This window comes from Pan paniscus, chromosome 21, assembly GCF_029289425.2.
Source record: "Pan paniscus chromosome 21, NHGRI_mPanPan1-v2.0_pri, whole genome shotgun sequence".
NCBI classification, from domain to species: domain Eukaryota; kingdom Metazoa; phylum Chordata; class Mammalia; order Primates; family Hominidae; genus Pan; species Pan paniscus.
The window spans coordinates 18,363,273-18,387,695 of NC_073270.2; the positions used below are offsets into that span (position 1 = coordinate 18,363,273).

Here is a 24,423-nt window from a genome sequence, read left to right on the forward strand (position 1 = left end):
GAACACACCGGCCCTTGTTGTTCTGCCAGTGAGGCTCCTTCTTGGGACTCAAATTCCAGGCTCCTCTGCCATGCCCTTAATGTCAAAGTGGTCGCCGGCCTACATCTATCTTTACAATAACTTCTTAAGGGCTTTTTAAAGAAAGCAAAAGAAGTGAGGGTGACTGAGCCCACAGATGGAATGAGGCCCATATTCTGTATCACCAACAATGACATGAATATAGTCAATAGTCCTCAGACACTGTGCAGAGGGATGTGGTAATCAGTTTCCAATTGCTCTTCTCCAGAGACAGATAACACCTGTTTTAGGTTGGGTTGCTCGGAAGCAGAGCCTGAGATTGGGTTTGAGTACATGTGCTTTATTGAGGGAGGGCTTTTCAGGGAGAACTGTAGGAGAGTGAGGGATTTGGGAGGGGCAGAAGTAGCCAAGAAAGGATGTGGAACCAGGTATGTGCATGTGGCCTGACCCACCGGGGGCTTTGGAGCATCAACGCCACCACACAGTTGTCCCGCTTGGGGGCAGGAGCATTGGTTTTACGTATTCTTATTTCAGCCAGGTTTCCATAGCTCCTGAGGGTGATTCTTCGGAGACACAAGCAGAAGACCACAGTTAGCAGCCAATGCCCACAGTAGCTGGGGTGGTGCACAGCCCAGAGAAGGGGATCTGAATGAGGCACTATCACTATCTACCAAAACACCCTTAGCTGTGGTATGCCTGAAAGTCATCTCAGGTTTAGTCTAAACCATATTTCTCTCCTTCCATCATAAAAGGTCATCTCAGCACTAGAACAACTCTTTTCACGTAGTGAAGGACCTTATAGTTAATTCACAGAAACTTCATGTATGGTGGGCTGTGGTCTTATTTCTAGCAAAAGTGGCTGTCTCATCTCTGATTCTTAGCCAATTGAAGAAATATTTTCAGTTTTCCACAAGGGAAGCAATGCCATTTTTCTGCCAGAGTTTCTACAAATTGACTTGTAAAGGGTCTGTCACTATGACTCCAGTCCACAAGGGTCCTGGGTGCAAATTGGGACAGAAAACAAATTTTCTTAGAATTCAGCTGGTGTTCTGAATTCCTAAGATAATAGTGACTACTGCACTTGACAAATGATTAGTGATGTTTTATAATATCTATAATGATTGCCACTCAGTTACAGTCTTTGGTTGTTGGCTTGTGAATTTCCTTCTTGAAACTTTTCAAGAAGCCCCAGACTACAGGAAAGAAAAGAGAGCTCAAATTCAACACAGAACTCAGAGCCAGGGTCTCTCTTCCTGTTATCATTCTCTGCTTCCTGCAACTGTGCTTCTCAAAGACTCCCAAAGCCCCTCTGGTTCAACTCTAGAAGGAAAGCCCGATTCTGGGCCTGGCTGCTTGTCTGCCTAGAAACCCTGTGATAGAATGTGTCATTTCCCTCATACCTTGAGGTTCTGGATGAATATTTCAGAGTCCTCCAGAGAGGTGGCCAGAAAACCTGCAAAACAAAGCTGCAGTTCCCCCAACTGCTTTTCCTAGAGCCTGTGAGCCAGGAAAAAACTGAATGCCCTTGAAACAGAAGGCCAAGAGACTCTCTGCCTGTTGTTGTCCTTATCAGATTCAAATTCAACATACATAAACAATTTAGACCCGCGCTGTCCAGTACAGACGCAACCAGCCACACGTGGTTATATAATAACATATTAGATTAGTTAAAATTGAATAAAATAAATTGAACATTCATTTCAGCACTCACATGATCTATGTTTCAATTGCTCATTAGCCACATGTAGCCAGTGGCTACCATACTAGAGATTATATATATAGAATATTTCCATCATCGTAGAGTGTCCTATTGGCCAGTGCTGGTCTAGACGTTTGTAAATATACTATGTATATGAGTATACATGTATATACACATATAGACACATTATATATATGTGCATATATAATGTATGTGTAGGATAATTTATCTTGCCAGCAACTGTTCAGGGCAGGAATTAATAGCTCAGATCGTGCAAATACTTGCCCACAACTGGACTCGTACTCTGAGACTCTTTGTGCTACCCTACACAGCTGTCCACTGCTGGGCTAGAGCCCCATCTTTAGTTATTTATCACCTTACCTGTTTTGTTTCTGATCTTGTTCTGAATAAATAGCACCATCTTTGAGAAATCCAGGTTATGGCCCTCATTACCCCGACCTGCAAAGTTGGCTTAATGCCTGCTTTCCACCAAATGGATGGTTTCCCCAGATCCTGGGAACAGAAAGACCACCCCCACCATCATTGGATCCCCATAGCTGATGGACACTCCATACATGATTCAGCATCAGTATCCGGGGGTGGGAGAGGGGAATACAGCAGTACTCCATGAAACCGTTTAAGTCTATATTTGTAAAGTTCCTCCAGAGAGTATTAATGAACTGCACTGTATGTTTCAGCAAGCCCTCCCAGCTTCATGGTCTTGGTTCCTAGGGCAATGCAGAACCAAGGCTTGACTCCAACTGGGCACATGACCACTGTCTTTTTGTAAATGTGCTTTACAAGATGTGTGTTTAAAAATATTTTATTTATACTCCAAAATAAAAGCCATATTGAGGAAGGATATTTGCATAGGCAATGGGCCAGTACATGTGCCAAGCATTGTGCCTGGTATTTTATTTTATTTTATTTTATTTATTTATTTATTTATTTATTTATTTATTTTTCAGCACAGGAAGATAATATTTATTATATTTTAACTAGAAACAGAACAGATAGCAAGTTCACGAGGTATGAATATTTTTTTCTTAAATCAGGCTTAAACAACAATAATAAAAAACAAGTCTGCATATATATGTTGGTCACTATTATAATCTTCAAGGGCACAAAAGCCAGCAGCATAAAGAAACATGAATAATGACTGAGAAGTTTTGATGTGCCAAAAACAAAGATCACTGCGTTGAACTCCTTTATTTTGTTAATATTATTATTAAACATTTAACAGGTATTAATTATTGTTATTTGGCAAAATATCCAACATGCACATGGTATTCCTACAAGAATATTGCCTTAATATTGTTAATATTAACACTAAGTTTATTCCTCTCCAAAATTCAATGAGTTATGATTCCACTCTATATAAGTGTTAGTGTTAGTGGTAATATGCAAAACTGATTTTGTTTGCAGGGTTAAGTAGCAGATTGACTTCGCATTTGGTGGCCAGCTGTGTACCCTAATTTTTATCTATTTTCTTAATAAATTTAATTACATTTCATAAGCCCTGAGATAACCTGCTAATGATTGTATACTTTTAATCTATACTTTATTCCACTCTATTTGAACCCCACATAATAAGTCTTCAAAATTATTTACAGATGGTTGTAATTAAAGCAATGACAAAATTTACTACTTGTATAGATAAGACTGATAATAAGGCCTTTAACTAAGAGTTGCATATTTTATATGCACTTTTAACTTGCTAGGAGCAACTCTTAAAATTACATCTATCATTCTGTCAGAAAGCAGTTAAGTGCTTTTCATCTTGCTTACTTCTATATGTGTAACCAGACTCACTTTTTTCCTCCCGTGTAAACCAACTGGTTTTTTTCCTTCCCCAGATATTAATACTTGTCTTCCAACTGAACAATTGCTAAAAGGAACTTAGCATTTGCACAGCACATTGATAACTATAGTGCTTAGCAGAGACATATGCCCATAATAGGCATCTGATAAATGTTTGTTCCACATGGAATGAATTGTAAGGCAGCTGTTTGAGTCATATACTGTTCATCATATACTGCAACTAATTTTGTTTAACTAGGAAATTCAGTTTACCAGATTTAATTCACCCTCAAGTATAAATCCAAAAATTTTAAATTAAAAAAAATCGATTTACTAATCCTCAGAAAAAGTAAACAAGTTAATCATAGTTGTTACTATGCTATTAGTTGATAGAAAATTTTTAAAAATTACTTTCCACTAAATATTATGTACAACTAAGTGAGGGGAAGAAAGTTTTAAAAAATGAAAAGATATTAGCTAATTCTCATCATTTTCTCCACATTTATCCTTGCAGCTTATTTGTTCATATATTTATTCCTGTTAACTTCTCTAGCTGAAAGAGAATTTTATTATCTGAATGGAGTTCCCCATCACCTTACGTACAAAATATTAGTGAAAAGCTAGTGTAAATGTAAGATTGTATTTTCATGTCATGCCATATTTCTGCATTTATTTTTTGCTAGCATTAAATTTTTCGTATTTAAATGATGCTGTATAGAATATGAGATAATCTGCCAATTGCTATGATATTGCTTGCTTACAATATTCAGTTTTTGTTGACAGCTTTAAAGTATATTGCACACTTGTCATCTAGCACACTAATAAATAACTATTTTTGAAAGGATACACTGACAAATTCTTAAGTTAATGGCTTTAACCCAACATTTTTAGTCAGTTAAAGAACAGCAATGGCAAAAACATTGACAATACAGTTCATGGTCCAGTTCTCCCATCTTACGGTACAGGTTCCATCAGATGTGGTATCCCAAAAACAGGAGCTGCTGTGCGAAAGCCATATGCGCTCTTCTGGACCACTGCACAGTTCACAATACATTTATAAGCTTTTCCCAACTTAAGCAGATGTGTTAACGATTATTCCACTATGCTTGCGGTCCACTGGTCGATGTTGTTGTAATTATAATCTTCACCACCTAAAACCCCATCTGCACACTCTGACAATATTGTGGGCTTCCTCAGCATTGAGGCCAACCTCGTCGCAGTGGCGATGGTACTCCTCCATGGTAGCGCCTGTTCTCCCTGGGGGCGGAGCGACGCCTGTGCCTGGTATTTCATACATGGTCTTATTTAACCACACAAGAATCATACGGCCGGGCGCGGCGGCTCACGCCTGTAATCTCAGCACTTTGGGAGGCCGAGGCAGGCGGATCACAAGGTCAGGAGATCGAGACCATCATGGCTAACACGGTGAAACTCCGTCTCTACTAAAAATATAAAAAATTACCTGGGCACAGTGGAGGGCGCCTGTAGTCCCAGCTACTCGAGAGGCTGAGGCAGGAATGGCGTGAACCCGGGAGGCGGAGCTTGCAGTGAGCCGAGATGGCGCCACTGCACTCCAGCCTGGGCGACAGAGCAAGACTCCGTCTCAAAAAAAAAAAAAAAAAAAAAAAAGAACCATCCACAATGACAGTGAAACTTCGAGTACTTAAATAACCTGCCCAAGCTCTCATGAGCAGTAAACATAGAAGCAGAATTCTAATCCAAATGGGTTTATTCTCAAAGTCTGGAGTCTTTCTGTTACACCACGCAATCCTCAAATGCGGTTTCCTTTTTTCCTTCTTTCTAGTGCAAGAATCTTTGAGCTTCTCCCACTCCAAGAAGGCCATCTCCAGAAAGGAGATTGCCTGTAAGGACAGCCTAGAGAGTACTTGGGCTTAACCTCGCTCCAACTCTCGCCAAAGAGTTCCCCAAAGTCTCCTGATCATTCATTGGACTGCCTTTCACTGGAATTAATTTACCCATTTTCAGCTTTTCTTTTTTTTTTTTTTTTTTTTTTGAGGCAGAGTCTCGCTCTGTCACCCAGGCTGGAGTGCAGTGGCGCGATCTCGGCTCACTGCAAGCTCCGCCTCCCGGGTTCAAGCCATTTTCCCGCCTCAGCCTCCCAAGTAGCTGGGACTACAGGCGCCCACCACCAAGCCCGGCTAATTTTTCGTATTTTTAGTAGAGACAGGGTTTCACCATGTTAGCCATGATGGTCTCGATCTCCTGATCTCATGATCCGCCCGCCTCGGCCTCCCAAAGTGCTGGGATTACAGGCGTGAGCCACTGCGCCCGGCCCAGCTTTTCTTAATGGTAGTAATGGCAGTCATATTAGCAACAGCTTCTATTTATCAAAGTACTTAGCACTTTGAAAGAAAGGCATTATGAGTTCCTGCCTCAGTCTGGGTTGTCCCAAAAGTCCAACCTGAGACAAGACTTGGGTGCTGACAGTTTTTTGAGAAATGATCCCAGGTAACACAAGTGAGGAATTGGAGATGTAAAATAAGGAAGGGGAGAAAAGCCAATGAAGAGTGCATTAATGAGCGAGTTGCCACCGTGGGCAGCTGAGCTCAGTCCCACTAGGGACGCTGAGTTGTCACGCTGAGGAATAGAGAAACCGGGGTAAAAACCTGTCAGTCACTGGGAGAGAGTTACCCCTCAAAGGTTAAATCCCTGCCACCTTTGGGCCGCCCTGCACGCAGGCTGTGCAGGCTTCCACGGAGGTGGGAGGGAGCCCAGGGGGAACACAGGGAGATTCTCGTGCCTCGGGTGGGAAGCAGTGGAGGTGCAAGGGAGCTTCAGCTGCAGGTGAACTCAGAAGGGACTTAGGAGACTCAGGAGGGACATCACAGCATCTACTACATTCTCCTTCCACACAGAAGGTTCCAAGCATAAGTAACTTGCTCACAGCCGGGCGTGGTGGCTCACACCTGTAATCCCAGCACTTTGGGAGGCCAAGGCAGCTGGATCACTTGAGGCCAGGAGTTCAAGACCAGCCTGGCCAACATGGTGAAACTCTGTCTCTACTAAAAATACAAAAGATTAGCCAAGCGTGGTGGCACATGCCTGTAACCCTGGCTACTGGGGAGGCTGAGGCATGAGAATCACTTGAACCCAGGAGCTGAAGATTGCAGTGAGCTGAGATCACACCACTGCACTCCAGCCTGGGCAACAGAGTGGGACCCTGTCTCAAAAGACAAAAAAAAAAAAAAAAAGAGATAAGTAACTTACTCAGGCTCACACAGCCAGTGTGGGAACTAAACCCAGGTCTGTCTGATCAACCCCAAAGCCCTTGCCCTTTCTGCTACCTGAAGCTGCCCTCAAAATCCCTTGTAAGGTGCACCCACCACTGCTTATCCTATCTCCTCTTCACTCTGCCCTCAGGAAAATACCATCCACTGGCAAGTTGGTGCTGACACTCACAACCGACGCCTGTGAGGGGAAGGAAAATTTTGTCCGCTACCTGGAGCATGTCCAGGCTGTCATCACGGTCAACGCAACCAGAAGAGGAGACCTGAACATCAACATGACTTCCCCTATGGGCACCAAGTCCATTTTGCTGAGCCGGCGTCCAAGGGATGACGACTCCAAGGTGGGCTTTGACAAGTGGCCTTTCATGACCACTCACACGTGGGGGGAAGACGCCCGAGGCACCTGGACCCTGGAGCTGGGATTTGTCGGCAGCGCCCCGCAGAAGGGGGTGCTGAAGGAGTGGACCCTGATGCTGCATGGCACTCAGAGCGCCCCATACATCGACCAGGTGGTGCGGGATTACCAGTCCAAGCTGGCCATGTCCAAGAAAGAGGAGCTGGAGGAAGAGCTGGACGAAGCCGTGGAGAGAAGCCTGAAAAGCATCCTTAACAAGAACTAGCGCTACACATCCGCCTTTCCCACCGCCCTCCCTCCCCAGCTCCGCCTCTGTCCTCGCTCCGCGTTTCAGGCAGGCACCTAGCAATTCCATCACCCGTACAGGCAATTCCGTCTTCTTAATCTGAAGCTTCACTCACTGTCAATGATTATTTTCATTACAATGGAAACAATCTTTTTTACTCTATGCCCCAAATACAGCGTTCCCAACAACATCCATGTCCTATGTGTGACTCTAAATTCTTTATTTCTGTCATTCAAATGGGTGATATCCTGAAAAAAAAAAAAAAAAAAAAAACTGGGACAGCTTTCCCCTCATTTTTTTTTTGTTTCTGAGAAGAGAAAAGAACGTATTTTAAAAGCCACATAGAGTGACTCCAAGAACAATTGTCCATGGTCTCAAACAAGGGGCTGTTACATAACAAGAAAATCAAAGCTGAGGACAGGGGGTGAGCGCCACATCTCTGAAAGCACAGGAGACACTGTGCTATAAATCCTTTGGGGAGCGATGTTTTGAATTTAGTGAGATTTACCAGGGATGTAGATTAAGGTGGTGTGATTCAAAAGATGCCATTCATAGACAGCCCTAGTTACTGTATGGGGAAAGAGATCCAGGAAGCATGAGTGCTGGATATTTTACTACCAATGCCAAGATAATTCACTCTACTCAGCCGCCGTGGCAAATATAAAACTTACAGAGCGCGGCTGTGCTCTCACCAGCTGCTGCTCTGAGTTATGTTAAAATCCGCTAGAGCAGCCCAAATTTTTCTCAGTTTGTATAGAGTTCATCCCAGCCCCAATTTTCTGGGGCTCCTCACATAGCTACCCAAAAAAGAAAAAAAATTAAGACAAGCCTGGCAACACACCTGGTGAAGAGTAGTTTACTAGCTTTTCAAACAAGAATGTCCCTTTTCCTAAGTCACTTTGAGGTTTCTCAATCTGATCTGAGTGAGAGGCGACAGGAGTATTTTTTTTTTTTACAGCTTTACACACACAAATGTGGGCTTTGATTTCCAAGTAATATAATGGAAGAGAAATCTCATACTCCCCCACAGTTTGATGTCATTAATGTGTTGGGAAAAAGGCCTCTGTCCCGGAAGAGTCATGGGAGGTGAAAGGGGCACGTTTGAAGATGCGAGCGCTATCTTCACATAGTTCTCCAGTTGTATGGAGCCTCTTCTGCCAAGAGAGGGCCATGCAATTCATCCCAGAGGAACCTGAGGCCTGAAGGAGGTGAGAGAAGACCTCTGTGAGAAAGCACACAGTCACCTTCTCGGCAACTAAGCAGTCCCTGAGACCATTTAACATGCAACCCGAAGGTTACGGTCAATCCCAAAAGTCACCACTCCATTCCCAACTAGACATTACCAAAGTGACCTACCCAGAGATTGCTTCTCATCCCCAGTCCCAATGCACATCCATTCCCAAGAAATGCTTTGTCTTCAGCCTCTCCAGGCACCATCTCCCTTCCTGTGGGAGCACAGAGCTTAGCCTGGAGCACCTTTCCTTCAAGCCAGCAACACAGAGCACTAGGTTCAATTCCCTGAAGGTGGCCACTTTAAGAGAGAAATCTGAAAACCCCATTTGCTTTCTTTTCTCCCATATTGGCATGGATTTCTGTCTTCTCTAACACCTTGTGACCTTCTCTATATCATGCTTTAAAGTGTAATAATATGATTTTTTAAAAGAAATTTATTACTTGTTGCAAAGGTCTTTTTAAACCAGTTTAGATTTCAAGAAAAAATAAATGGAAATCATCGAAAATTCATTTCACATTAATGGTCTAAAAATAAACCAAAGGACATTATGTGTGCATGTGTGTATAAGTGCACACAGAAATATATATACATATGTAGACTATATACATGTGTGTATATATGTGTATATATACATACACTTGTATAAATGTATATACACATATACCTATAATGTGTGTATGTGTATTTATTGAAGAAACAGATACCATACTCATTTCTAAAAGAATATTCAGAGAATATCAAGATGATTCTGGCTGAAAAAGGCCAGTGGAAATTCAGGTGAAAATGTTCATCAATTCCCATTGCATCACCTCTGTAATTTTTCAGCTCTCTGTATAAACATTAAATGTCTTATATAGCAGCAAAAATATAAAATAGTTGTCCATATTTTCACAGGTGTGGTGTAATTTATAAAATTAGAAAGCAACTTATCAGCTACTTAAGAGAAATGGCAAGTTTTGATATGAGTATACAATATATAAAAATATATATAGTGCTATATATAAAAATATTTGGTCTCTATTTCATTTTTTGCATCAGTATTAATACTAAAATATGTCTCACTAGTGATGTTTTTATGATATCCCTGATCCTAACTGAAGAGACAGTTATTTATAGTCATTTATTTTAAAAAATGAAAATAAGTGAATAATGATTAATTAGGTTAACATTGTTGCTCCCTATGACAAAATTTTATAAGCAAATTTCAAAAGACATGTTGTAAATTAGGAGGCTCAACAATAAAACATTACGCTCCAGAAATTATGTGAGATGTGCTATATCGTACATGAAAATACTTTCATCCATTCTAGGAACGGATAATTTAAAAATTGCCAAAGAGAGATCTAAAGAGCCTGCTTTACTAAGTATGCATAAAAGACTTATAATTAACATATAAATCATACACAAATTATTATCTACAGCAGTATTTTTCAAACTCTAGTTACATCCATTAGTGGGTTGTAAAATCAATTTAGGAAGTCAGTTTTTAATAAAATAGAGTAATTTAGAATACAGTAGGAGAGAAGAAAATCACAGGATAGGATAGAATAGAATACAATAGAATAGAATAGAATAGAATAATCAAGCATAATAAGGATAAGTATTGTTTCCTGAAATATTTGTTTCAGATGTGTGTGTGCACACGTGTGTGTGTCTGAGTGTGTGTACTGGATCACAATGTAAAATACATTTTTCATTGTGAGTGATGGTCAAAAATCTTTTAGAAACACTATTCTAAAATATATTAATCAGGCTAGACTAAGTTATGCTATAGTAACAGACAATCTCAAAATCTCAGTGGTTTAATACAACAAAGGTTTATTTATCATCCACACAAATTCCAGTGAAGGTTCAGGTGACTCCCCAAAGCCACAGACCTCCATGCAGTGACTCAGGATCCAGGCTGCTTCACCGTATGGTTTGTAATCATAGCACAAGGCTGCTACAATCACCATGCAGAAGAGAACCCAAGGAGGACATTCATCCACTCTTCTATGTTTAGCCTGAAGGAGACACATGCATCGCTTCTGCCCGTTGCCCACTGGCCAGTATTGGGCAATAGCCCTGGCTAAATGCAAAGCAACTGGGAAATCCGTGACAACTAAGGGAATATTTGGTGAGCATTAGAGTCTCCACTACAGAGAGTGCTTGACATTCCCTTAAAACATGTTCTTAAGAACCGATTTAACATGGCAATCACTCTTCATGGATGGTACCATGAACATTATTACAAACTGGCTGTACCTTACCCCATAGACCACAGACTACTCTAGAAAAAGACCTTAATAATTATTCATAAAATATTAATATACTATATTTACCAAAGTTAATTATAAAAACAATTTATAATTCTGTCCTCTGATATAACACTTAAACTCAATTATTAAAATCTTAGCTGGGCATGGTGGCATGTGCCTGTAGTATCAGCTACTCAGGAGGCTGAGGTGGGAGGAAAGCTTCAGCTCAGGAGGTGGAAGCTGCAGTGAGCCGTGATCACACCACTGCACTCCAACCTAGGTGAAGAGCAAGACACTGTCCCAAAAATAAATAAATATAAACAGAGTCTGTTACTAAAAATAGATATTGGCGGATATAAGGTCCAAGGTTTGATCTTGTGATCCTGAGACACTCCTTTTTAATACTTAGGTTTAAAGATGGATTTCCAAAAGATTAAGTTTAAAAAATGATTTTTAAAAATTCCGATAGAGTTACTACTCTATGTCTTCATTCCTATCACTTATAAGTGAATGCATGGTTTTCATGTGATCAGCGCATTTGCTTGGAGTGATTATATGAAAACCACACAGTGTAAGACCTTCAGGACACATAAGTATTTTATAGTTAACAGAAAGAAGTGCTGAATTAGGGGAAATGGCAATCTCACAGCTAAAGGGTTTAGATGCAAATAGTCTAATTTGGTAGAAATTTCTAAAAAGCAAAATGCAAAGATAAAGGACAGTGGTTGTGGAAGAGAGTTAGGGGATCCTTAAAACTCTGGAATTGTGAAATGCCAGAGACAGAATGTCTCCTAGGCTAATGTAGGTGGTTCAGTTGTGGCCAGCAGGGTGGTTCTTTGTCTCTAAAGAATAAGTCAAGGGAAAGGGTGGGAGGATGGAGGGCACTCAGCACATGGGAGCTTAGAATAAACGAGAGTCAGGGTGACCAAAGCTGGAAGACAGTGTCTGGCAGCATTCAGGGTAGGGAAACATGAAGCCTGACATAAGGGAGAATTCCGGTCTCTGAAGAGCTGAATTCTATCGAGGGATACAGGCCAATACATTGGCAAAGCCACCCCCAGAGAGAGTGCATTAAAACACCACCACTTGCCAATGGTCCCATTGCATGCTCACCCACAGCCTCCTCATGCCTTATGCAGCTTCCCAAGAATATTAACACCGGTATAAAAGATCCAAGCAGCTAGATCTGCAGAAAACAACACCCTCTCTTTGAATTGTAAACTAATCAGCTAGTACTTGAGTTTTTCCATTAGTCTCTTGTGCATTTAGTTGAACCCTTTCCTTGGCTTCAAAAAACCCTGATCAAATTTGGTTTAAGATGTATAAGGGACCTGGAATCAAAGTCTGAGAACCTGGGGTAAATTCTCCAAGCCAAGGTCCTGGCTCCATGTTTCTCTTAGAACTGAGAAGAGACTCACATTTGTGAACCTGGGAATAGAATGATCTCAGGTGAGGGATGCACTCAGCCTAAAAAGATGAAGATTCTGTGTGGCTAAATGTTTAATGCTCATTCATACATGATTTGCGGTGGGATGGGATGGGAAGGCAACTAGAAATCTCAGCTCACAGAGTTTCAGGTGCCAGAAGAGCCAAATGAGGCTGGTAATTCCTTAGGCCTAACGTCACTGTTACTGATTTCCAACCAGGAGGCTTTGGGCCAACCTGCCCTCCCCATCCCAAGATGGGGTGTGCCACCTCACAACACCCTCAAAGATGTCCCTCTGAATCTGAGAGGATATCCCATGAGCTACTCAAACTGGATGGAGGGAAGAAGCTAAAATTTATCTTTTTCTTTTCTGGCACCATGACCCAGGACCACTGATGGGCCACAGGTGACAGGCAAGCTCCTGGTCACAAGGATGCAAGCATGAGGGTAAAGGGGCAGGTACAGCTGGTGAGGGCATCAGCCCAGTGGAGTCATTGACCAGGAGTGTATCTTCTGATAAAATAAGTTTCAACTCAAAAACTCTGTTTGAATACAACATAAGTCAGTGTGGCTTTTTATGTTGTTTGCTTGCTTTTATCCATGCCTGAGAAAATGGAGTCAGGTATTGTACCAATCAAGATACCAATCATCAATGTGCCAAATGCCATGTGAGTTTTGGGGTGACTTCATTCACCAGCAGTGTCCTAACCACAAATCTATGTTAGAAAAATTTTAGGATAAACTTGATAGTAATGGCTGCTTGAAGATTTAGTTTGTTTGTTTTTCGGGGTTTTTTTTCATTTAGGTTTTGTTTGTTCGTTTGTTTGTTTGTTTTTGAGACAAAGTCTTGTTCTGTTGCCCAGGCTGGAGTGTAGTGGCATGATCTCAGGCTCACTGCAACCTCCGCCTCCCAGGTTCAAGCGACTCTCCTGCCTCGACCTCCCCTGGTATTACAGGCATGTGTGACCATGCCTGGCTAATTTTTAAAATATTTTTAGTAGAGATGGGGTTTCACCATGTTGGCCAGGCTGGTGTCGAACTCCTGACCTCAGATGATCCACCTGCCTCAGCCTCCCAAAGTGCTGGGACTACAGGAGTAAGCCACCATGCCCGGCCAGATCTTTCTTATAATGTAAGCTTCAAGTCGAGGAGAGAACGAAATGGAATTTCCCAACATGAAGGTGGAAGGAAGAGACAGGTTCCAATGCCAGGTTTAGAAGTGTCTTCTGAGATGTTAACTGAATTTTGCGGCAGACTGTTGGTGCATCCTCTGTATCAGGGAGTCTGCAAACTATAGCCAAACCCAGTACGCGGTCTGCTTTTGTAAATACAGTTTTGTTGGAGACAACTGTGCTTGTTTGTTGTTGTATTGTCTATGGCTGATTTCATGCTACCACAAGAGAGCTGAGTAGTTACAGCAGAGGCAGTGTGGCCTACAATCTGGCCCTTTACAGAAAAGGTTTGCCAACCTCTGCCCTATATCTCCTTGGCCCACCTAAAGGTTATCTGTAGACAGTTTCCATGCATGCCAAAGGCCATTCTATCTCTCTGCCCAGCTGCAGAAAAGCCCCAGACCTCATGTGGAGCAGGCCACAGGTGATAGGGCATCAGTGCCCTAGGGCCACCCTCTCCTGAGGAGAAATGGGATAGAGAGCTGGTAGACGGAGAGCTCAGCTTCCTCACCTCCTGCTTGGGACAATTTGAAGATGTTCCACCCGCTCTCTTGAAGGGTCCCCAGTGGGATGGAGCCCCAGCTGCTCACAGTGGTGGCCACCTCATTAATGCCCCCTGCGTGGACACATCCATTCCCCATCTCATGCCTCCTCTTTCTCCAGTCAGGAGACAGAAACCGTACCAGTGGTTTTAACAGAGAGAATTTAATACAAAGTACCATACAATTAGTATAATGAATTGTTACCTAGTTAATTCAAAAAGCAAAAGAAAACACAAGAATCACATGGACCAAAAAGTCCAACATTTGTGGGAGTGGGGGGCTCACACAATGAAGATGCCCTCCTGGCTCGGGCAGGATCCTAAGGCATCTGTGGCACCCCAGCCTGCCTTACCCACCCACAGTGCCCGGAGGTGGAGCACAAGTGCACGTGTTAGGACCTAAAAGATGGGGAGTTAAGACCTGGCAGAGTGAAGCCAGAGGAAGCTCAGGTGGAGGTCTGTAGTGGTCCCGATGTGCAAATCAGTCATCTGACTTGGGTACAGGTGCATGAGGCCAAAAGATTAGAGAAACCACCCAGCAGCTGGTTCATGCCAAGATTTCCCTCAGGACCACTGGCACTCTCTCACAGAAACCCATGCAGATTTTTTCTTGTAAAACCAACGCTTACAGTCCTTAGGGAGAAGCCCAGCGGGTGGTATGGGGCTGGTTATGGAATACAAGTGCCTAGTGGGCCACTTCTTGTCAGCAGACCTTCAAGAAGCAGCTAGCTACCACCTAAGAGGAGAGGTTGGAATTAATACAACTTGGAAGTCTCAGAGGTGGGAGTGTGCTGGGACCCAGACCAAGGAGGGGCATCAGCAGGCTAGTGCAGGTATCTCTGCAGAGACTGCGATGAGGCTGGTCCTGCAAATGCTGGGAAAATGGAGAACTGGACTCAGCTGCTGCTACAGGAAGGAACTGCCACTGCCAGGGTGAAGAAGCTGTCTCAGTCCATTTGGGCTGCTGTAACAGAATGTCATAGACTGGGGACCTTATAAACAACACAAATTTATTTCTCACTCTTCTGGAGGCTGGGGGATCCAAGATCAAGGTGCCAGCAAATTCAGTGTCTGGCAAAGGCCCACTTCCTGGTTCATAGATGGCACCTCCTCACTCCAAACTCACATGCTAGAAGGGATGAGGGGGTCTCTAAGGTCTCTTCCATAAGGGCACTAATCTGGTTCATGAGGGCTCTGCCCTATGACCTAATCACCTCCCAAAGGCCCCACTTCCTAATACCTTCACCTTGGGGTAAGGCCTTCAACATATGAATTTGCAAGGGACATAAACATTCAGACCACAGAAGGATTGCTGGGGTGGTGTGGACAAGAGCAGAAAGCAAACAAAAGCCAGCGAGTGCCTTCTCCCTCCTCCAGACTTTCAGTCTTCCCCCAGCTCCCCTCTAACAGCACCTCCCAGGGAGCAGCTGGCTAAGCAGGACCTGGCTGCAGAGTCCCAGCCCCAGCATCACTGGGTAGAGAGGGGCAGGTTTGAAGCAAGAGACAGGAGCTTACTATCCTTCCTGCAACACCACCCTAACAAACCGCCTGCACCCAAGACCTTTCTCCGGGTCTGCTTTGGGGGCAACCCAACTTCATCCAAACCTCCTTATCTGTTGATACCTAACCTTATTACTTAGCAGTTATCTTTGGGGTTACAAGCAAAGAAAACCAACTCTAACTAGCGGAAACAAGTAAGCAGTATGTCAAAAACATGTGGTGTAGCCCTCAGGCCTGAAGAACCAGCCAACACCATCCTAGAAAAAAGACAGTGATTGGAGCAAGGCTGGGGACCCGGAAACACAGCAAGGATTGGCAGGCAACCTTGCCGGGGTCTCAGGCGGCAAGTGCCAGCACCTGCAGCCTGCGCTATACTGGACTCAGATTTCTAATTTCATTGAGGGTGAATCTGATTGGGCTGGTCCGGGTCACTGGCCCACCCTGAGGCCAGAGGAAGGCAGAATATCTTGATACATTAGGGTTGTATCCAGTGTGGGAGGAGCGGCTACTCAATACAAAATCAGGGCTGTCACCTGAGGGACGGGAGGTAGGAGTGGCAGATGTTAGTCTGCTGTCTCAGGTTGGGTCCTCCAGAAGGCAACCCTGAGACAAGGAGTGAAGGGCAAGTCATTTATGTGAAAGGAAGCATCTATATCTTGAGAAGGAAAGTGAGACAGGAAAAGGAGGAGGCCAATGCTGGAGGCACTGATCAGTGCATTTCTTCACAGGCATCTGAGGCTCAAACCCACTGGGGAGCTCCAAGAGACTATGTAGAATATGCCTAAAAGTTACCCTAACAGCAGAGTGAGAGGGCTGGGGAAGAGACCTGCTCCTCCAGGTCCCATCCACCCTTGATTGAGGGCTGCTCCCGGGAGCATGAACTCCCCAGGACAACCAATCTGCCCAGGTATGGACCAAGCATGTGCCTGTGGCCACAGGAAACTCTAAGGCAGAGTCGCACACGCCTGCCGCGAGAAGCTGGAGTGCGGTCATGAACCAGAACAGGGAGACTTGGGGGATCTGGCGAGACACCCTGGGTGGCTGATACAACAGCAGTGACGGGTCACTGACTCAAGTGCTGGGAAGATGAGTGGGGCAGGGGCTACCACACAGCTGCTGTATGGAGCAGGCACTCTGGGAGAGTCTTGCTCCCAACAGACCCAAAGCTGCCTCAGGGAAGAGGAGACCAAGGCCCTGCATGGATGCTGTCGGGACCCTGCATAGATGCTGTCGGGACCCTGCATGGATGCTGTCGGGACCCTGCATGGATGCTGTCGGGAGGCCTGCTCTGACTCCATGTTACTAACAAGAAACTCTTTATGAAACCAAAGATTTCGTGCGTGTTTCAGGACCCTGGGGAGAGAGAAAGCCCAGAAATGAACCCATTCTGCAGCTCTACAGAAGAAAACAGAACTAGATTGGGACAGTAGAGTGTCAAGAAAATGAGCAAGTGAGTCAAATCCCTGGGACCCTTGCACAGTCAGAGCCCGACTAGGCTCTAAAGCGTGCACTGCAGCCAGCCCTGCATTTCACAGTATCGGCTCAACCTTCAGGCTGAGGTGCACCTGCCAGGAAATGGTGCTTACCTGGTCCCTGCCTCCCACCCTCACCTCACCTCCTTCCATTGACCCCCTGCAGTCCCCTTTATGTCTCCTTGAACAGGCCGAGTTCACTCCTGCCCCAGGGCCTTTACACGTGCAGCTCTCTCTGCCTGAAATGCTCTACCCTCAGCTCTGTATGTTATACCCCGTGTTGTCATTCAGGTCCCACATCACCCCTTCACAGGGTCTTCCCTTACCACCCAATCCAAACTAGACCCCCAGTCATTCTAGCAGGTCACGCTAGTTGAGTCCCTTCATGGTAGAGTCTCTGACTTTCTCTTCGCTACCCGCGTGCATGGCGTTTCCTTCCTCCCCCACTAGAACATCACATCTGTGAGAGCAGGACCACGTCCCACTGTTCCTTGCTGTCTCCCAGTGACCAGGACCATGCCTGGCACAGAACAGATCCCAATCCATTTTTCTTGACTGATTGAATATAATATAAAAATGACCTTTCTTTCTAAAGCAATACCCCCTGCCTTTTAAAATAATATAAACTGAACACATAGTTCAGAAAATAAAAAGACCCAAGGAGGAAAAGAAAGGCTTTGCAGTGGCTGTTGAAGCTGAAGATAATAGACACACAGGCCCAAAGCCTAGTACATCCTGGGCTCCAGCTAATGGTTTCTATCATTCTCCCTTAAGCTTTTAAGTTATAAATATTTCAAAACTCAGTGGAATGGGTTCCCCATTCATCTTTTAGAAAAAACAACAAAAGCCTAATTCTTTCTTGAAATCCAAACCTCAAATGAATTTGGAACAAGATTGTTTCAAGCTCTAAATAGAAAGGAAAGGTGACTCCATTTAGTATTATATTATTTGTAACCAAGAAATAACAGAATGTAATTTGTGACTCTGTCAACTTCCTCTAATTATGTGTAGTTGTCTCACCAGATGCTTTTTGTAGGCTGATACTATAACCCATTTAAACACATTTACTCAGCTCCCTTAATGTACTTTGGAGAAGCTACACAGGGAAGGAGACTTTTTTTAATTGGCATAACTTATTTTTGGACTGTGAGTACAAAGATAGATACTGGAGGGCAACATAGACATTTGTGTAAAGATTCTGGTTTTGAGTAATTTCTGTGTTTTAGGATGTGACACAGTAAGCACCTGTGTGCATGTGTGTGTGCACACGCAAGATCATGCACACTCACATGGCCACTGCTATATTATGGTAATTGAGAGCATTGATAAGTCTGAAAAATCGCTCCTTAATGGCACAGCACACTGTCAGGCACATAGTACATGTTCAATAAATGCTTGCTGGACTAATTAACTCACTTCTAAACAAGGAACTTACATAGTGACACTTCACTTTGCTTCTTGAAACCTGACCTAGGTTGCAATCTCTGAGTGAGAAAATTTTAAGTATCTCATACTAAGTACATTTGGTACACATATGGTGGCAGATGACACTGGTGCACTGCCTATGACCCCTTGACCCTTAGTACTTCCTTGTATTTCCAGGCCTGACTTCCAAATGCCAGCACCTAGACATCTTTGCCTGAGAGCTTTCTTGGCCCCCAGAGAGCACACCTCCCACTGACTGCCAGGAGCTGGGGGATTAATACCCCAGCTCCCTCACCCCTCAGGGAGGCTGACTCTGAGGCACGTGATCTATGCTGTCTGCCAGAGCTCCTCAGTGGCCCCTGGTGTGAGCTGATTTGGTGGTAACGTCCTCCTTATTGGTTCCCTTCTCTTCCCTGCCTTCTCCACTCTCCTACTTGTGCATCCTAAATTCATCTTCCAATGAAACTTCGCATTCTCTGCTTTGGGATCAGCTTCTGGGGGAATCCACATTAAGAGAGATGCCTTTAATAATTTCATCTCTAGCAAAACACTCATCCACATAAGCACACACTTGTGCTTGAAATGGAATGAAGATGAGCCGATGTCATCAACCAGCATGTTTCTGTGTGAAATCCAGATGCTATCTGAGTCTCTAATGAGACTTATGAACCAGGATGAAGAGCATGTCTCTTTCCTAAATGAGGATGGTATGGTGGCCATTTAACAGAGCATCCCTGTCCTCATGAAGCTGACCCACCTACATTCCCAAGGTCCCTATTAATTAGACAAAGGATGTGCAAGCAAAGAAAACATTTTAATGAAGGCTGCGTTGGCAATGCCAGATGGGTCAACTATGGTCTAATCCAAACAGGAACCCTCACCCTTTTATCATTTGCTCTAAAATATCAAAGCATTACCCCTACAGTGGCCCCAAAGACATTTTAGCCCATTAAGCCTGGGCATTTTAAGAGCTCTTCTCTCCTGATTTCTTCTTGTCTGACTTTGTCTTTCCAATCATGGTCTCCACGATCACAGCGGTTTCTTCATATGTCTGAATGCTCTCCGTGGAAATCTTCTCGATAGATTCCACCACTTCCACTGTCTTATAGGCCAAAGCCTTGGGAGGGCCTTTTTCTGGCAGGCTTCTGCTCCTAGTCCCAAGCACCTCAGCTCCATCCTCATCAGCCGCAGGCTTTGGAGGCTCAGGTATAGACGGTTCCTCTGCACCGGGTGTGACCATGGCACAGGGTCTCCTGGACTCTTCGTCCCGCTCCTCACCCTCACGTTTCTCTTCAGGGCCTTCCAGCTCTGCACCATCTGGCTCAATCTCCTTGTCTATAGGCTGCTGGTCAATTGGTTGTCCATCTTCTTTCTCCTGCAGACCCATCTGCCCATTCTCTAAAGGGGGCTTGGGTGACTCAGGAGAGGGCTCCACCTGGCCGTCATAAAGCACAGAGTCTTCCGCAACAGAAACAGCCACCCCACCTTTAGCTGTGATGGAGGAGACATAGAATCTAGGGTCCACGTAATTGGCATCCCCTGTGACCAGCACGTGCCGCTCTTTGGTGTAGAGCTCAGTGGGGGTCTCAGGCTCTTTGGGGCTTCTCACTTTCTCCTTGACCTTCCTGTATAGTTTCCCAAAGCCTTTGCTTATCTGCCCTCCATCTGGCACATCCTCTGGAGCCCCTTCTTGTGTCAGGGGACTTACTTCTTTACTTTCTGATTCAAACTTAGATTCACTTTCCTCTTTAAGCACCACCTGTACCAGCTTTGTGTCTTCCAAACCTTTTAATGGTGCATCTTCCAGAGCTCCGTTGGTTTTGTCTTTTGCTATAATCTCTTTTCTCCTTGGAACATTCTTGGGGAGGGCTTTTTGTCTTGGTTTTGCTGCTGTTATATCCTGCAGAGCTCTGGTAAGATCTGGAAAAACACACAGGCAGAAATTCCAGTATAATTGTCATTGAGAGAGAAAGAAAATACGCTGGTTGGAAAATAGGCTAACTCTCTCGGAAACAAACGCCTATAGTACTAGGGTGGGGCTTCCTTCATCTGGAGCAGAAGCAATGGAAGAAAGGCCCTGGCTTTGTTGCTCCATGGCCCAGGCTGAGGTCCAGCTGGGTGACTCTGGACAAGTCACTGGATGCCTTTGGGCTTCCAGAGGGAAGGTGCTCCCTGTTCTGACACCCACAGTTCACCACCACACCAGGCAGAACCTACCAAGGTATGCAAGGCCATTGTCCTGACACTCAATGGGAGCCCTAGCCCCTGTTCCCACTGCAGCCCCACTGAGCTCACAGCAGACACTTGGATCCACAGAAGCCCATTCCTCAAAGTTATTCTCTCCTCTGACTTCCTCAAAGGAGAGATGACAGAGCTACCTGGGGGCTTCTGACATGCTCAGATGGCCTTGGGCCTGGAGATGGAACCCGTTCACGGTGGATCTACCTCATTCCATATTTAGCTCAAGCTAGATAAATGCCACCCGGCTGTGATCAGCCTCCCCTTCCTCCCAGGCCAAGAGAGGAAGCGATGCTATGAAATTCAGAAATGACAGGAATCCCCTGCCCCAAGTCCACCCTCCTGCTTCCAGACTAGCTGAAAGGAAAAACTAAAAGTTGAAGAAAACACATAAAATTCTCACCTGGTATAATCTATGAGGCTTCCGGGCTCCACCCACATAGTGAATTTTGAACTTTTTCAGCCCAAAAGTCATCCCCTGCATCCCTTCCCACTGGTAACCACAGGGCAAGACCGATCAAGCACCGGCATCAAGCACGGCTGATTCACAATAAAAAGAGAGCCAGGTGAGCCGGCAACAGCAGACATGGGTCACAAAGCCACAGGTGCAAGGGATGCAGAGAGGGACAGGGCACAGGAAAACTGCTGGGAACTGGTATGCGAGGAGGAGGTGCTTACAGGACTGCACAGAATCTCAGGGCCCAGTGCCAAAAAAACCCACAAGACCCCTTGTTCCAAATTATTAAGAATTTCAGAACAGCATTAGCAGAGCATTCAGCCAAGCTGGGACCGTTCTGAGAGCAAGCCCCTGCAGGGCCGCACGTCTGCAGACCTGGCCCTGGGCGTCCAGCTGCAAGGCTGTTCCCTTTCCAACCATGTTGACTCTGGAACGCCATTTCCACAAAGCCCTCTGAGCTATCTGGAAATAAGGATTTCAAGGCCCTATATGCATGAGCATCCATATTACCACCTTCTCTTTTCTCCCCAAATGCTGGGCTTGTTCAGAACTGGGAGATTTCGATGTGAGGTGAGGTCTTACAGACCAAATGTTGAAGGCAGATGCCACATTTACCAGCCAAGCTGTTTCTGCCTGGTTTGAGGGAGGGGAGAATGAGAGATGACTGAGCAGCCACTCTGCACTGGACACCAGGTTACACGCGTTGGCACAAACCCTTTGATTCAATGTGGGGAGGCGGTGGGATGTGATCCAGTGTTCACTTACTGCCGAGCGGAGGGAGCAAGAAGTGAATATTGAGTTGTACTTTTTGCCCAATTAAATGCCTTGTGTTGTAAAAGTTATTGCTGTCAAACCATAAAACAAATATAAAAATACAAAATAAATGCCTCACATTAGGGATGGCATGCCCAAGGTAGCCTAGCCCCCTAGTCGATTTTTCTCCTTATAAACTTCTCAGCTCAGTCACTTAGCAAGCCAGAGAGGGCAGAGGGTGGGAAGGAGTCCTCCTTCACATAAAAGCATTTAATTTCCAGATGGATCTGAAGCAAGCATGAATGTTAAAGTCAGGAAGAGAGCCGCTGGGTTTCTTTCCAGACAGAAAAAAACAGAAGTCCAGTGTTGGGGAGCGTTACCTTTCCCACCGGATCCAGTGCTGAGAGAGACTCCATGGCTCTGGGTGAACAGGGGAATGGGAGTTTCAATGAAGGCAGAGGTCAGCCTGGCAGAAAGAACCAGAAAGAACAAGCCAAACAGAGGTCAGGGGCAAGAGCGACTCTCGTTAATGTTGAGCAAAAATGAAAAAAAAGCTTTCTCTAGACCAAATTGCTCACGAATTAGATATCATTTTAAACAGACAGCCATACACACATTTACGTACTGGATGAGGACATAAAGGAAGTGATCATTTCTTTGAGTTCAAGAGTCATAAACTGTGAAACATACCTACAAAAAATTGTAAGTGGGGATTGCTTATAACCTAAAAATGCCACTTCTCCATGAGACAGTGCCTTTTTTATTTTTTTGCCTTTTGTTTTTTTGCCTTTTTGATTTTTTTAATTAGAGCAGTCAACCCAGGCTGAAGTATTTAGGGTAAACAGGGTATGATATCTCCAACTTAAGATATATGTATATACACGTGTATATACTTGTGTGTGTATATACATATATACATACACGTGTATATACACGTGTATATATATACACGTGTATATACGTGTATATATATATACACACGTATGTATATATGTGTGTGTATATATGTATATGTGTGTGTATATATGTATATATACGTGTATATATACACACACATATATACATATATACACACACATATACATATATACATATATCTACTCATATATACGTATATACATATATACGTATATATGTACACACACACATCATATATAAATAGAGAAAAAATGATAAAGCAATTGAGATAAAATATAAACAACTGGTGAATCTGGAGTATTCAGGAGTTCCTTGTTCTATTCTTGCAACATTTCTATCAATTTAAAATTAGACCAAAATCAGAACTTATAGATAAATAAAAGAGGTATCCAGTCACCTTTCTGTGAAGCCCTGTCCCAAAACAAAAATGTTTACAAAGTCACCGAAATGCCAGCTCCAGACTTATTCTTGCAGATGTGTGCATAAAGTGTTCACTGTGACATAAATATAATGTGGAATCATGCCAGATACACCGACCAGCACTGGAGAAAGAAAAATAAAATCCTGCTTCTCCTGCCAAGCATTCGAGTGCTCACAGCCAAGAGAGAGCACCCAGCGCGAAGGGAAGAGCTGCTCCTGGTGGGGACCTCAGTTGTGGGGGGCTTCTCTTTTCATTCAGTCGAAACCCAGGAATTTAGCAAGACTGAAGTGAAGAATCACAAATTAATTCCCAACCCGTTCTCTGGAAATCACGGTAGCTATGAATACCAGCATAGCTGGAGAGAAAGAGAGAATTTCCCAGCTTTCTTAAAGTGAGTAGGGATCGACTCACAGCTCCATTATGGAGAAGACCAGACAGCCACATAGTCACAGCCACAGACTGACTCAGCAAGGTGCTAAGAATTGTGAGGATGGCAGCAGGAGCATCACCAACACCTCTGAGTGCCCTCAAGTGCCAGGCTCCGTGCCAGGTAGCTCACCTGCAGCACCTCATTAAATACTCCTGGGCATCCCACCTGCTGGGACACTTATGTCCCCAGAGGCCTATGAGCAAAACACAGGCTTCTCAGTGAGGCCTTTTCTGACCACCCTACTTAAAACTGCAAGCATTCCCCCATCACCCCTATTGCCACCACCCTCCTCCCTGCGGGAACTTCCTCCTCGGCACTGGTCGTACCTTCATCCTCTGTCTCCCCTACTAGTTATCCAACACCCATGGGGTCAGGAATTGTTCTGTTTCCTTCCCTGACACATGCCCACTGCCTATAACTGTGCCTGGCACACAATAGGCACTCAATAAAGAGTTGTGGAAGGAATAAGTGGCCTGGATGGGGAGGGCACACGCTCACCTGTTGCCTTCAATCTCGATGATACGATGATACCGGTCCAGCTCATTCTTCAGGGTTTGCTGGGCGACCGCCAGCTGCCGGCAGTCGTAAGAAGACTTCTCCAGGACCCGCTCTGTCTCCTCAATCTCCTTGCGCAGTGTCTCAATCTGCTCGTTATAAAGCTGAATCTCATCGTCATAACACTCATGGGCACTTTTAATAGCTTGTTCCAGAGTTGTTGTCTGTGGGCAAGGACACGCTGTAAGAAAATCCATCCCCCTTCTTCCCTAAGAGACAGACCTCACCAGGATAAGGA

General features: G+C 44.4%; 2 protein-coding genes and 1 pseudogene across 3 annotated transcripts in view; 1 reads left to right on the forward strand and 2 right to left on the reverse strand.

The window, feature by feature from the left end:
* Nucleotides 1–7,746, forward strand: part of PCSK2 (proprotein convertase subtilisin/kexin type 2) — a 256,293-nt gene extending 248,547 nt beyond the window's left edge. Inside the window, exon 12 of the mRNA XM_003810593.3 lies at nt 6,899–7,746. Coding sequence (XP_003810641.1) covers nt 6,899–7,385 — 487 coding nt within the window. The 3' untranslated portion in view covers nt 7,386–7,746. The remainder of the gene's footprint in view (nt 1–6,898) is intronic.
* Nucleotides 664–6,892, reverse strand: LOC117977209 (dynein light chain Tctex-type 3-like; annotated as a pseudogene).
* An 11,462-nt stretch (nt 7,747–19,208) lies between the features above and the next one.
* Nucleotides 19,209–24,423, reverse strand: part of BFSP1 (beaded filament structural protein 1) — a 43,494-nt gene continuing 38,279 nt past the window's right edge. For both annotated transcript variants that reach the window (XM_057300926.1, XM_003810596.5), the window contains exons 6-8: nt 24,129–24,349; nt 22,242–22,327; nt 19,209–20,333 (exon numbers count right to left, since the gene is read on the reverse strand). In XM_057300926.1, the coding sequence (XP_057156909.1) occupies nt 19,378–20,333; nt 22,242–22,327; nt 24,129–24,349 (1,263 nt within the window). In that variant the 3' untranslated portion in view covers nt 19,209–19,377. The remainder of the gene's footprint in view (nt 20,334–22,241; nt 22,328–24,128; nt 24,350–24,423) is intronic.